The sequence below is a fragment of the Vicugna pacos genome, chromosome X, assembly GCF_048564905.1.
Source record: "Vicugna pacos chromosome X, VicPac4, whole genome shotgun sequence".
In the NCBI taxonomy this organism is placed as follows: Eukaryota; Metazoa; Chordata; class Mammalia; order Artiodactyla; family Camelidae; genus Vicugna; species Vicugna pacos.
The window spans coordinates 14,378,227-14,392,874 of record NC_133023.1 but is presented as its reverse complement, the minus strand read 5'-3'; the positions used below and the strand labels follow the sequence as shown (position 1 = coordinate 14,392,874).

Here is a 14,648-nt window from a genome sequence, read left to right as displayed (position 1 = left end):
GAATAAAACAAACAAACAAAAAAACACCGTGTTTTCTGTCCTGAGAATGAAAATCTTGCATCCAAAATACTTGTCCTTGCTAAGTAATTTTTGTAAAGCCTGTGGCTAGTGAGGCATGCTTGATGCACATCATAAACGCTGCATATTCATTCTCAAAGAACCACCTAAGAAAAAGGAAATTGGTACATGGGAGAAAAAAAAAAAAGGAAATTAGAAGGGATAAGGACAAAGGAAAGTGGCCCTTCATCCAGCAGTGAGTCACTACCGCCACCGGATGAACTCAGTTCCCCTCCACAGGCTGTAGGGGTGGACACCACTTGAGGAGCTTAGAGCGCAGTATGGGTTAAAAGTCAGCGGTCATGCAAAAGTCCTGGCATCTCACGATGATCTTGAAGGAGCAATTGAGTTTTTTAAGAAAAAGAAAGAGGGTATTATTGTTGAAGCAGATGTTAAAGTCATGGGTCCTCTGGTGTTGACTGATGGTCATTTTAATCAGACGATCAGAGAGCAAATTAAGAAATTTCCTACAGTTTTGACACTCTTAACAGAAGAGCTCAGCAGTACCCTCTTCACAGTTTGCATTGTGTGGTAGCAGTATGTCAAGCTCTCCTCGTCTCTAAAATTGTCCACATCTTGAAGGCGATGTATGACACAGACCTTTTAGAAGAGGAGGTCATTATCTGCTGGTCAGAAAAGCCTTTAAGAAAGATGTCTCAAAACACTTGCCAAAGAGAGTCATGTCAAAGCAGATCCCTTTTTAAAAGAATTGAAGGAAGCTGAAGAGGAGCTGTCAGGTGACGAAGGTGAAAATATGATGTAGTGTATTCGAAGGCTGCCAGGGAACCCACAGTTGGAACTGAAAGGTGTAACATCATGGATGACGGTGATGAAATTGTTACCATTTAAAGTGATGAACTATATTCAGTTTCTTATAATAACATATAACGCGAAAGAATCTGAAAAAACATGTATAACTGAATTGCTTTCCTGTACACCTGAAACTAACATTGTAAACTGACTATGCTTCAATAAAAAATAAAACTTAGAATAAAGTGATGAATGAACCCAAGTTTGCATTATAATGCTGCACATTTTTTTTGCCTTGTTGGTTGGAAGAGCAGCATATAAGTGAACAAATACATGACTTAAATGTGTAAATACATGACTTAAATCATGTTACACTTTATATTACAAATATTTTGCTGTGAGTGGTCTGAAATTAAGCCAAATGAGTCCGTTCACCTCAGTGAGTAAACAGTTTGCTTGTATATGGCATGTTTCTTTTGAAAAAACTAGTAAGTGGACACATCTCAGTCATAATTAAAAAGTATAAAAATGATTTTTGGGGCCATTGTTACAAGAAAGATACTAAAAAGCAAAAGATAGGGGACCAGATATAGGTTCCTGATGGCCCCACTCTTCCCCACCCCACTTCCCAGTTGAAACTTGATACTCCAGGCAACTAGTACCCATCCCATGTGGCGCTTGGTAGGGATTTGTTGACCTCCTGACACTGAATTGGTCAGTTATCTCCTCCTTACAAGATGGGAAAATTGAGTTTAAATGACACTTAACAACATTCTTTCCATTGACCTGCCCTCAAGTATGTTGGAATTGAGCAGCACTGGGTGAAGTAAGATCTAAATTATGGTAGGAGTTAGTAGAGATGCCTTCTGTCCAGTAAATCTAGGCTTTGTTGTTTTTAGGTAGATTTTAGATGACCAACGTTGCCATAAATCCAATCAGGTTTTGTCAGATATGTCTTTGGCAGGAAAATTATTCTAAAGTCTAGTTGTTTTCATTTAGACACAGCCAGTCTTTCTTATATGCATTATATCTTTTTTCCTGCTAGGAGTGAGATAGGTTTACAGATAACCTAGAATAAGCTGGAATATATTTAAAGAACTGGTATGAGCCAGTACAATCCCAGGATTACGATATGGGAAATCATTTGCTATCATATCATTTTATTGACTAAGGCTTTGCTTTGGAAATCAGATACTTTTAAACTGCAGTAGAAATTGCAGTTTTACTTAGTACTTTTAAGACATTTCACTAAAATAATGTTCAAAAATTTTTAATGAACTAAAATCTTCTCTATCATTTCTTATTTCATAGAAACATGTAGTAGGATAATTATAATTCATTCTTGCTTGAAGGATGCTTGGCTTTTAAATTCAGACACTTTCCCACTAAGAGTAGATTTTAACGGGAGCCTTGGCATTTTGCAGTCCCTGATGTGGTACCCTGATGTGGGTTCTCTGATGTGGTATCACTTCTTAAGGTTTGTTAAGCCAAGATAGGTGTGTGTGTGGGGGTGGGGGGGTGGTCCATTATCAAGGAGGATGTTTTGTTCTGTGCAGGCTTTTCCCCTGAGACTCGCCTACATGGAGGGGGGAGGGGGGACTAGAAGGTAATTGGAGCACAGGGTGCATTTGTAAATGAAAATCTGAATTTTCTACCTGCCTTTTTCACTGTGATCTGTTTGCCTAGGATTGATTGAACTGTTTTGCGTCTCCCTTCCTGCTAGTGGCTGGGTTTGCGAAAGGAAGTCCGGAAAGTGGTGAGCCTCATCTGGGCCCTGGGGGTCTCAGTTTGAGCCCTGACTCTGTCGTGCCCTGGCTGTGTGACCTTGGGTGAAATGTTGCTTTCTCTCTGCTTCATTTCCCCACCTGCATGTGGAACCAGTTACTAACCCTGCCTGCCTCACAGGGTGCTTCTGAAATTCAACTGAGATGTCTGTGGAAGTGTTTTTTAAATGGTAAAGCAAGTGACCATTGTGATGATTAAAGCTTTTAGGTAGTTTATAGTCTCTTTAGGAAAAAACCCTCAATTTTGCATATATAATAAAAAATTCCAATCTGATATTTTATCATATTTATCATTTATAAATTTGATAACTTAGTGTCTTATAAGTTCTAAAAATAAGCTGGTTGAATATTGTTGTGGTATAAATTCTCCAAGTAAACTCAGTCAACTGGCCTGAGTGACAAATGGCAGGCAAAAATGCCAACTTTGGGTTTGAGGCATTTTTCCGGTTGAACATGAATCACTTAGAATTTTTTTGACTAGCAGTGTCAGTCTGTCCTGTTTCAATGAGGCACTGAGAAAAGTCGCCATCTCCATTCTCGGTGGAGCCACGGAGGGGCTCCTTAGTGGAGATGGTGAGGCCAGGGTACAGGTCCCAGCCCAGAATGTTGAGAAGGTAGTGGAAAGAAGGAAGTCATGTCACCAGGTCAGAATTTAATCTACTTGGCAATAAGCTACTCCACCAAGTTGCTGCTTTCCTATGAAAATGACCTGCATGACGTGGGGGCTGCAGTCCTTCATCCCTGCCCTCTGCCCCTTCCCACTGCTCTTATTTGTCTTTCTTTTCTGTTTGCTTCCTTTCCTTTATTAAGCAGTTATAACCATCCCAATGGCCTTGGAATTAGCATCTGTGTTGCCATTTCTTAATAACATCACTAGGAAACACATTCCTTTTAATTTGAGTAGGTAAAAGAGTCCAGGGAACAATCAAATAGGCAGAATGCCTAATTTATTCAGCGGCATTGTGGTTTTTGACTCTGAGCAAATGTCTGTGGGGAATGGTTATCCACTGGAGATAAATTAACCAAACTTGGTTGTAAAAGTGTTTCCTCAGCATATACATTTGTCCTTTCTTGAGCAGTAACCTCTAAAGGGTGAATTGGGATATGATAGTCTCTTGTTTAAACTCCTAATGTTTATTTTTTAAGATAACAATAAGACATTGATGCTATGGTTATTTGTCTTTTTTCTCTGAGTTCTTTTTAAATTTATTTTTTATTGAAGTGAAGTCAGTTTACAGTGTGTCAGTTTCCAGTGTACAGAATAATGTTTCAGTCATACGTATAACACATATGTGAAAAATGAGTTCTTTTAACAAAACATAGTGAAATATTTGAGGATGAATGATATGATATCTGGGATTTGCTTTAAAATAGTATAGAAGAGGGTGGTGTGGATGTCAGTAGAGGTGAAACAAGGCTGGCTGAGTTGATAATTGTTGAGGGAGGTGAGGGGTACAGGGGGCTTCATTATTCAGTTAACTTTGATATATGTATTTGTTCTTTTCCATAAGTTAAAAAAAAAAACCTACCATAGGTTTCCCATTGCCTCAAGCTAGTGTTCAACCCTCTTAACTTGGCCTTCAGACTCCTTCACTGCCTGCCACCTACTAACCCTTCCAAGTTCATCTGCTCAGGAGTTCTGGTCCCATGAAATGATTTGCAGTGGCCCCAACATGTGCACCCCGCCTTACCTCTGGCCCTTCGCACTTGCTTCCTTCTCTCCCTGTGACTCTTTTTCCTTCCCATTCCATCTCCCCATCCAGACCCTAATTTGCCTGCCTCTTATGGAGCCTCAGGTTCCAGACCTTCCCTGACCACCCTCGATCCGAATGTGGGTTCGGTACCCTCCCAGGGGTGCCTCATCCCCTCACTGGAGCCCTCCTCACCCTGATTCCAACCACCGCTTCCTTCGCATCACCCCCAGTGTATTATACGTTGTTTCGAGGAGAGGGATTATTTCTTGTTCACACTTCTGTCCCTGGCACAGAGCACAATGCCTGGCATATAATAGGCAACCTACAAGTTAGAGAATAAAAGGCACATCCAGGGCTTACTGATGCTCGGGCTCAGATCCTCCAGTGCCTCTGCCCAGAGCCAGTGTTGCCTGCCTTGTTTCTTCATGCCCCTGTTCACTTCACCTCTGTTCTGTTTCATTGGGATTTTCAATGACTTCCTGTGAGTCACAGCAGCACAAGCATGTGTTTGGACATTACTTCCCAAAATTTCTGCTCCACATAGTGGGAAAAGTCCAGCCAAACTTGGAGCTCTGCTACTCTCTCAAAAATGACGAGATTTGAAATGGTGTCCATTGCTGCCAGGCAAATTTAAACATGCTCTTTATTGATGCGCTGTGTTGCTTCTCTGTTTTGAATAAGGTGTCTCTAGGACACAACTCCAGGGGCATTTGATCTATGTTGTCGAGTTGATGGTGGACATGTGCACCAGGAACATGGTGCAGGAATGTTCATTACACCAGTTTGAACTAGGAAAAGAAAAAAATGAACAAAATGTCTTTAGGCAGGATGGATAAAGAAATTGCCATCTAGTTACCATATATGCTGAAGTGAGAATGCATGAATTTAGAGCTAGACAAGCTGGTTGTTTCACACCAAAAACAGCAAGTCAAAAAATACATACAGTATAACACTACTTATATAAAGTTCAAAGACATGTAAAACTAAACAATGTACTGTCTAGGAATTCATACAGTATAGTAATATGTAACATGCTTACACAGATACATGCAAAGAACTGATAAATACAAAGATCAGGATAGAGGTGTTCTCTGGGCAGGAGGGAGGAGACGGGATTAGGGGGAGGCATGTGGAGCTCCGACAGTACAGATAATGCTTTGTTTCTTGGGCTGCATGGTGGATGCATGAGCTTTCATTTCATTATACTTTATACTTTGTATATAAGCTAAATATATTCTTTGGGTATGATATGTTTCTTAATAAAATAACATTTAAAATAAATCCAGCAATTTTTTCAAAGTGCTGAGGCTGCTCTCTCAGCACTTTGAAGAAGGAAGAGTTTTTTGGTTTTTGTTTTTTATTCTTGTTGCTTTTCTTTCACAGTTCATGGAATAATTTCAATCAAATTATTCCTTACTTCTGCTTTACCTAAAAGGCTGATGGTAGAAATACAGATTGCAGCCGCTCTCCGTTGGCGATCACTAGCAGTAGATTAAGTAGATGACCTCTCTCTCCCCCGACCCTGTGCCCTCCTTGTTCATGTCAGATGTTGCTGTGGTGGACATGAGTGATGTCTCCAGACAGCCTTCACTCTTTTACCATCTTGAAGTCTGCGAAAGCTTCGGCATGGCCAATAACGTGATCCTATACCATGACTCTGATGCTGACACACTGCTCTTTCATTGAAGGTAAAGGGTGGTGTTCATCTTCTCCCGAATACTTCGTTTTGAAGCAGTATTGTGTGTTTAGTTGAAATGTACGTGTAGCAGAGGAGATCAGAGACAAACCATAAGGATTTGCTTGTGTGATTTCTTCCCTCCCACCCCTGGTTCTAGCTCACCAGATGATTTCCTGGCTACTGTGTGAGCATATGTGCTGCAGATGTGCATTTGCAGGCAACTTGAATATTTCTAGGCTCATTTGGGAAGGGAAGGCAAAAACTCCTGTTAGTTTCCATTGAAGCAAATATACCACTCTGAATCCTTTAACGAGCAATTTGATCCAAACCTACACATTAAAAAAAAAAAAAGACTCAACCTGGATAATAATATGAAGACATTTAACAGTTACCAAAATGGGCAGAAACTTTTAGCACAGACATTATCAGTATTTACCTATTTTCCCCCCAGTTTGAAGCCAAGCAAAACTCAAAACTTGTGTGTTGACGCACAACTCAATAATTATTGAGAATTTTTAAAACGCATTTTTGCAAATTTGATTCAAGCTTTTTTGGATAATATATTACTTTAAAAAGCACTCCTGTTTGTAAAATGTGAATGCCGAATGTAAGTTATTATAAAATTCAGCTAATATTAATATTGTTTAATATCTTAACACTAGTCAGAAGATCCTGGTCTATGTTAAATCATTGCAGGAATAAAAGATTTGTTACATTAGTTTGCTTACAGCAATATTATTACTCAACCTTGACTGCACTTTAGAGTCATTTGGAAAGTTTGTAAATATCCCAACAAACCAGCCACACCCAAACCAATTATGTCACAATCTCTAGGGGACTTTTTTAACTTCCCAAATGTGCAGCCAGGGGTGAGAACCAGTAGTGCAGAGTTAGCCGCCATCGGCATGATTTGTAAATGTCCAGCTCCCTTAATATTAAAAATCACTAGTATATACTAGCACAATTTTGTGATGGCAGATTGGACATGTTTGTGTTTCTTAAGATCTAATATTAATCAGATTTGTCTGGGTTCTGTAATAATTTGGTATTATTTCCTGGTAGAAATACTGTCTGTCTCAGACGTGTAACCTGTATGTGTTATATGTCACATACACTTTTCATGTAGCTGTGTGCTCTGTCATCAGAGCACAGTACTGTATTTTAAGAGCCATTCACATGACTGTGGAAGAAGAAACGGTTTGGTCGTTATACTTTACATTATAAAATAGTTTCCTAAAAGGCTGTAAATCAAGCTACATTGCTTGCTTTCTCTATTTAGATACCAATTTTTTCCTTTTACTGACTTTCTCTAAAGTAGTTATGCTTAGAAATATTTAGAATTAGAAAATGTGAAAGAGTAGATTATTATTGCTATATTTTGATGAGAAACATGAAATGAGAATTTGCATATTTTTCCAATTCAATACATTTTTCCCCCAACTGTGCCTTAGTGAACTCCTCTGGAAAGTCCCATGACCTAGATAAGTTTTAATTTTTAATGATATGGAAAAATACTTCCTAAAATTGAAATGTGTACTCAGTTATACTGGATGCCAGAAGAAGCAATCTGTACTTACTGTCAGAAAATAGAAATCTCAAAACACATAAAACACGTCTTACGGGGCAGCTGTTTAATTATGTTTTCTTTTTTCAGCAAATGTTGGCTTGCAGGGCATGAATGATACAGTTGAGGGCTGCAAAACTATTATGCTAAGTTAACTGACTAAAATTGTGTTCATTGACTGAAAATTCCTGTGTACGTAAAATACAGTACCTCCAGCGAGATGTCAGGAATTCTATCAACAATACCCCTTCTGTAGGAAAGCTGGCCGGGGGGTGGCCTGCAGCCTTCACATTGAGGACTCAAGAAATGGTTCCAGGCCCGAGGGTACCAGGTGTTTCCTTGCTGTCACGACATTCTTTGCTGGGAAGGTGAGGTGCACGGCATCCAGAGCCCCAAACTTGAGTCTCGAAATACCTTTGGACAGAAGCATTGCCACTGCTACAGGAAAATCCTTATAACCATACATGTCCGCCAGGAGCTCCAGAGCTAACCAGTTATGACCATTTTTCCATAGAACATGAATTTACCATTCTTGAAGGCTCATCCTATTTGAAGCTTTTTGCTGGAGGTTGGGGGGAAAGGTTTCAAATGATTAACTCTTCCTCCCAGATGGGTGCCAGGTGATGGTGGGGGGACAGAGTGCTTGCTGGTGCTTATGGAAATTGACTGTTTTGGAAAAAGGTTATATTGATCCTGCCTTTTCTTTTTAGGGTATGGTAACTCAAAAAAACACAGTAAGTATTATATTTTCAGATTTTTAACTTTATGAATGTAAACATGTAAAATACATGCCTGAAAACCCCACTGTCTAATTGTACCTGTTGGTTGTGTTTCTAAGGGGGATAGCTTGAACTCCCTACCCCTCAAGCTGCCAGCTGGCTCAGCCCCACTCAGCCTCCCAGGGTATGGGTCAGAGGGCAAGGTCAGGCAAGTGTGCTTGTTCTTCGTTACACACTAGGACATTGAGCCTGGAGCCACCTGGCTGTCTTCTTCTGAGCTGGATCGGTGTTCTGTAGACCACCAAGATTCTTTCTGCTGGAGCCAATACCTCCATACTTCCCACCGAAGTTTCCCTCACAACAAAGAAACATGAACTTGTATTGCAGTTAAGGTAGGGAGCCTAGCCCTGTGTTCCCTGCCACAAGCTGCAAAGAGGCGAGATGGATTTCCACTTCCTTCCATTTATGTGCTCAAGTCTCCTGATTTGATTTAAAAGTTCCTGCAATGACGTAATAACACCGTGTTGGTTTGAGTTGTATAATGAAATCCCCACCCCCCAAAAAAACATTCAAAGAAGATCATGTCCTTGGAAATTGTGCTACAGTTATCCTGTACCTTTGAATGCTCCCCAGACCGCCCATCCTCCCAAGCCTGTGTGGTGCTGTGGTTTGAGACATTGTGACCTAGACTCAGGACAGTTCTTTTATCCCTGTCCTTTGGCCCTCAGCTTCCTTCCCACTGACCCTTCTAGAAGGGAAGGGCCTCCTGCCTCTTTTCCTAGTCCAGTTGAAGTTCCCAAACGCGTTTACATGTATGTTTACAGAGGGAGAGGGAGATGAGGGCCCAGGAGGTAGCGCTCTCCCAAGGGCGCCCTCTGCAGGGAACCGGGAGCTTGGCGTGACTTTACCCCTTCCACAGACAGCCCCACCCCACAGCTCCCCCAGGACCCAGGCAGAACTGCCTACTGGAGGTGGAAGCTTTGACTCTCCTCCTCCAAGCCAGAGGATGAAGTTCTAGAAACAGGACAAGTGGTATGGTTTATAGAATTACCACTGGAGCATGGATTTAATAAGCCAACCTGTAAAAAAAAAAAAAAAAAGGCATCAAGGTGGTTTTCTTGGGAAAAGAAATGGAAAGATGTGTCGCTTCATTTTGTCCCATTTACATACAAACATCGTCCGCTTATAGGGTCTTTCCTGTTCTTTCTAGATCTTGATTGCTTAAATTACGTTCTTGGAGACAGAGGGGTCCAATCAAAGGAAATTGGGCCTGAGGCTGGGAGGCACAGGGTGTAGTCCCAGCTCTGACTCTCAGTGACTTTGGGCAGTCATTCCATCCCCCAACCCAGTCCTCAGTGTCGTCATCAGTAAAATGATAAGGTGGACTCTGGTTTTGTTCATAGATAATGCTCGATCTATGTTCCATATTGTCGTACAGGTGAAAAGACGTAGCTTGGATTTAATGCAAGGAATGTCTAGGAAACAGTTATTCCTTAAAACAAGAATTACATTAAGGTAAGGTGCAAGGAAGAGAACTTTCTTTTTCCATCCTGACTGTTGGTTGTATCGGAGCCTAGAAATCTTTTTGTTCTTCTGGAGACTTAGCATCATTCTGTTACCATTTTCCTACATACCCTCCCTTGTGGTACACTGTCCCTTTTCCAAACACCCAGGAATTCCTCGACATTCTTGGTAATTCTAATGATACCGTGGCACCATTCTCCCTAGGTTTTTGTTTTGTTTGCTTTTTAAGAATGAACTTATTCTAAAGGATTTGGCAACTAATCTCTCTGCTGTGTTTGGCCTTGCTTGAGAATTCTGTGCCCAGTACTGGTTGTCATGCTTGATGGGGTGTGAAAATTTAGAGCATTCAGGAAAACAAAATAAAGGACCAGCGGGGACGGGGAGGGTTGAAAATAGCACCTAAGAGGAAGAGTTGAAGGGGAACGAACTCAAGGGGTATTGTTCATGGTCATTTTCAAATATTATCCCTTTTGAGAAAGCAGTAAGGCTGGCAGGTCCTTCTACTCCAGATGGCATGGAAGGAGGGCAAGCTCAAAAAAGGCTGAGATCAGCAGGGTGGATATCTCACAAGTAATGGTGATGAAACATTGAAATAGAATGTCAGAGTAAATCCGGTGGCTTTTAAGAAGAGTTTGCTCGCTTACCCCTCCGTATAGATTTGGGTAATGTTGCCTGGAAACGGGTCTGGATAGTGTAACTCCAGAGGTTTTGAGAGAGAATCTGATGAAATTGTGGGTCTGTGATAATTGGAGAGCTTTTAAAAGGAGAGATACAACATAGTCTTAGTTGAATGATTAAGTCCTGTGAGTCAGGAGTACAGACCAAATACCACACACTGAACCTGCAGCCAGGTGCTTGAAGTGATTTATGAATATATGGAAGCCAAGATGCTTTGAGACGTTTCTAGAGTTGTGCCCGATGATGTATGGAACTCGGCTCCATTTGATAGAGGGATGGTGGGTTAATCAGTGTTCTCTAGAGAAACAGAACCAATAGGAGATACGTAGAGAGGAAGATGGGGATATTTATAATGAGGAATTGCCTCACGTAATGAAAGAGGCTGAGAAGCCCAACGATCTTCCATCTGCAAACTGCCGGCCCAGGAAAGCCAGGGGTGGAATTCAGTTTAAGTCTAAAGGCTTGAGAACCAGGGGAGGTGATGGTGTCAATCAGAGAGGATGAGACGAGATGTCCCATATCATGCAGTTAGGCAGGAAAAAAGGGGCAAATTCCTCCCTCCTCTGCCTTTTGTCCTGGTCAGGCCTCAGTGGATTGGATGATGCCCACTCACAGTGGGGCGGGGGGGGGCATCCACTTAACTGAGTCTCCTCTCCCAAGTGCCAATCTCCTTCAGAAAAGCCCTCACAGACACACCCAGAAATAATGTTTAATCTGGGCACCCTGTGGCCAGTCAAGTTGACACATAAAGTTAACCATCACAGATAGCCACATTGCACATTTTAGGAGCAGTTGCTTTGCAGGAATGTAAAGGATGGGAAGCCAGTCTCTCAGCTTCAGGCTGGACCAGACCTGTTCTTCTGTTCTGGGCGCTTCTATTCATTGGAAACATAGTATTACCTTTTGTGCTCACCTTTTTTTCAGATGATGCTCATAGTCTTGTGTTCCAGGTTTTAAAGAAACTTTTAATTTATGTATAATTGACATATTTTAAAATTCACCTGTGTGCACGTAATTCAGTGATTTTTAATAGAATTGTGCAGCCATCATCACAGTCCACTTTTAGAGCATCTCCATCACTCTCCAAAACACTTGCTGGCAGACAATTCCTGTTCCCACCCCAGCCCCAAGAACCCACTTGTTTGCTTTTTATGTCTTGAAGTTTACCTTTTCATATAAACTGAACCATACAATAATGTGGTCTTTTGTGTCTAGTTTCTTTCACTTAGCATGATGTTTGTAAGGTTCATCCATGATATAGCGTGTTCACCCATGATAAAGCATGTATCATTGGTTCTTTCTTTTTTATTGCTGAAGAGTATTCTATTGTTTGGATATCCCTCATTTAACTATTCCCCAGTTGATGGACATTTGATTATCTCCACTTTTTGGTTATTATTCATACTATTGCTATAAACACTCAAGTACAAGTCTTTGTGTTGGAAATATGTTTTCATTCCTCTTGGGTAGATACTTAGGAGTGGAATTGCCAGATCATATAGTAAATATATGTTGAACTTTTTAAGAAACTATCAAAATGATATCCAAGGTGGTTGTACCACTTTGCATTTCCACCAGCAATGAGAGGTCTGGCTATTTCACATCCTGACCAATACTGTATCCATTCTAGTAAGTATGAAGTGGTATCTCATTGTGGTTTTATATTTTCCTGTGATTAATGATGTTGAGCATCTTCTCATGTGCTTATTAGCCATTCATGGTCTTCTTTGATGAAATGTCTATTCAAATCTTTTGCTTATTTTTTAGTTGCATTTTTTGCCTTATTAGTTAGAGTTCTTGGTATATTCTGAAAGCAAGGCCCTTAACAGAGACCTTACCAATTATTTCTTTTATGGCTCATGCTTTTGGTGTTGCATCTAAGAACTCTTAACCTAACCTGAGGTCACAAAGAATTACTCCTATGTTTCCTTTTAATAAGTTTTATAGTTTTGGCTCTTCCACTTCTCTGATCCATTTTGAGTCGATTTGTTTGTCTGGTGTGAGGTAGGGGTCCAATTTCTTTCTTTAGCATGTGAATTTCCAGTTGTCTCAGTACCATTTCTTTAAAAGATGATTCTTTCCCCATTGAGTTGTCTTAGCACCTCTGTCAAAATCAACTGATTATAAATACAAGGGTTTGTTTCTAGATTTGAGATTATATTCCATTCATCTGTATTTTACCCTTACACCAGTGCCACACTGTTTTGACTACTGTACCTTTATAGTGCATTTTGAAATTAGGAAATCTGGTTCCCCCAACTTTGTTCTTTATTTTCAACATTGTTTTGGCCATTTGGGGCCACTTGCAATTCCGTATGAACTTTAGAATCAGCTTTTCCATTTCTACAAAAAAGGCCATTGGAATTTTGATAGGGATTGCATTGTATCTGTATATCATTTGGGTGCTGCTGACATCTTAAAATAGTAAGTCTTCCAATACAAAAACACAGGTATCTTTCCATTTATTTAAGTCCTCTTTAATTTCTTTCAGCAATGTTTTATTGCTTTCCATGTATAAGTCTTTTACCATCTTGGTTAAATTTATTCCTGGATATTTTGTTACTTTGGATATTTCTGTAAATGAAATTGTTTTCTTAATTTTCTTTTTAGGATTTATGTTTAAAAAACACTTCACAAAAATCTCTAATACTTATATTTTACTTCATAATTCAATATTTGAGTTAAAAATGTAATGCAGTATTATATAAAAGTCCTAAAATTTGGATATATCCTAGTATAATGTTATCAGTCATAATTCTAGTTATTACCTTAAAATGTTTGTTACAGAGATAATGAAATTTCCCTGTTAATTCCACTGTAATAAAATGGGTCTTTAATAATAAAAAAAGGTAATTCAGTTTTTGAATTCAGAATTCCATAAAAATGACTTCTTTTCTTATATTATCCTCATCCATTTTAATTCTTACACTATTTTCTACTGCTTTAGAGATATCAAAGATAGCCACTTTCAGGGTTTTATTACTTCAGAAGATGTGTTTTTATAATGAAAGATCAAGGTTGTGCCTTTGTGAAAATAGAGCTAACCCTGAGAGACTACTTGATCTATTAAACCTTGGAACTTCCTGGTAGTTATTATTATACATAGTCCACAGGCATTCTTTGTTTTAATTTTCCTTTGTAAAAGTAACCATACCTTCAAAGTTACAGTGTGTTTTGCAGGTTGATCCCCCCCGGGAAGTAGGCTCTGACACTGAGTTTAGTGAACAGGAGATTTACTGAGGAGTGCCCTTGGGAGGAACACTGAGGAAGAGGAGGGAAGGAAGCAGGACTGGGTAGAGAGAGAAATCAAGCTGAGAGGCATGTTCAGGGACAGCCTTGGCTGACGCCATGGGGAACTCTGAGCTGGAATGACCTTTCTGAGTGGTTCTGAGTTGGGATGAGATGGCCAAGCCTTTATACTCCTGCATCCATCCCTCATTGGAAGGAGTGTGACTTTGGGTGGGGCGCTCTCTGTAGCTGAGGCAGTCCCAGAAGAGGCTGACAGCAGGGAGCGAGAGCTGCAGTGTTTCCAGGAGCTGGGGTAACACGTCCTTCCTTGAAGAGGGTCTGAATGTGTGCCTGAGTGTTCACCATATTACAATCATTTCATTTCGGAAATAAATAAGTCATATATACCCCAAGAATGTATCTAAGGCTGAGATGCACAGAAATAATTTTTCGCACTGAATTGGTGGGCAGTTACTTGGGAGCTATACGTAGCTTCACCAGAGAGGAAACGGGGACATAGACTTTTCCTGTCCCTTGGGAAAATTACTAGAACATGAGCTATTCCACTCCATACTTGTAGAAGGAATTGTTAAAAGTATGCTAGACCTTATTTTCATCTGTCGTGTCCTAAAGCCAGAGTTCAGAGCTCTGCTTTTAAAAGCAGAGTTAAATTTCCAAGCTAGGATCATGTTACTGAAAACACCTTATTAAAAAACTAATCTGGTTCTTGACCTCTGGACTAGGTGATTATTTTTTTTCTGGAAAGCCAATGAGATTTAAAAGAAACTCATTGTTCTCATCAAAATAGTTATGTCTGTGTTCCAAATAAATTGGAAATTCTTTGAGAAACAGACATTGGCAACATTGGGATTATTTGTGTACAATATAGGAAGTCTTTTACCTGGCTTTTACCTTACCTTGTACGTAAGCTGCCTGGCTCTACCTTACTCTAAACTCGAGGCCTAAATGTGC

At 40.1% G+C, this 14,648-nt stretch overlaps 1 protein-coding gene and 1 pseudogene across 1 annotated transcript in view; both read left to right on the top strand.

The window, feature by feature from the left end:
* MAP3K15 (mitogen-activated protein kinase kinase kinase 15) overlaps nucleotides 1-14,648 on the top strand; it is a 131,699-nt gene that overhangs the window by 24,117 nt on the left and 92,934 nt on the right. The window contains 3 exon segments of the mRNA XM_072956714.1: nucleotides 5,832-5,953; nucleotides 5,956-5,973; nucleotides 8,238-8,261. Coding sequence (XP_072812815.1) covers nucleotides 5,832-5,953; nucleotides 5,956-5,973; nucleotides 8,238-8,261 — 164 coding nt within the window.
* Nucleotides 98-906, top strand: LOC116278250 (eukaryotic translation initiation factor 5 pseudogene; annotated as a pseudogene).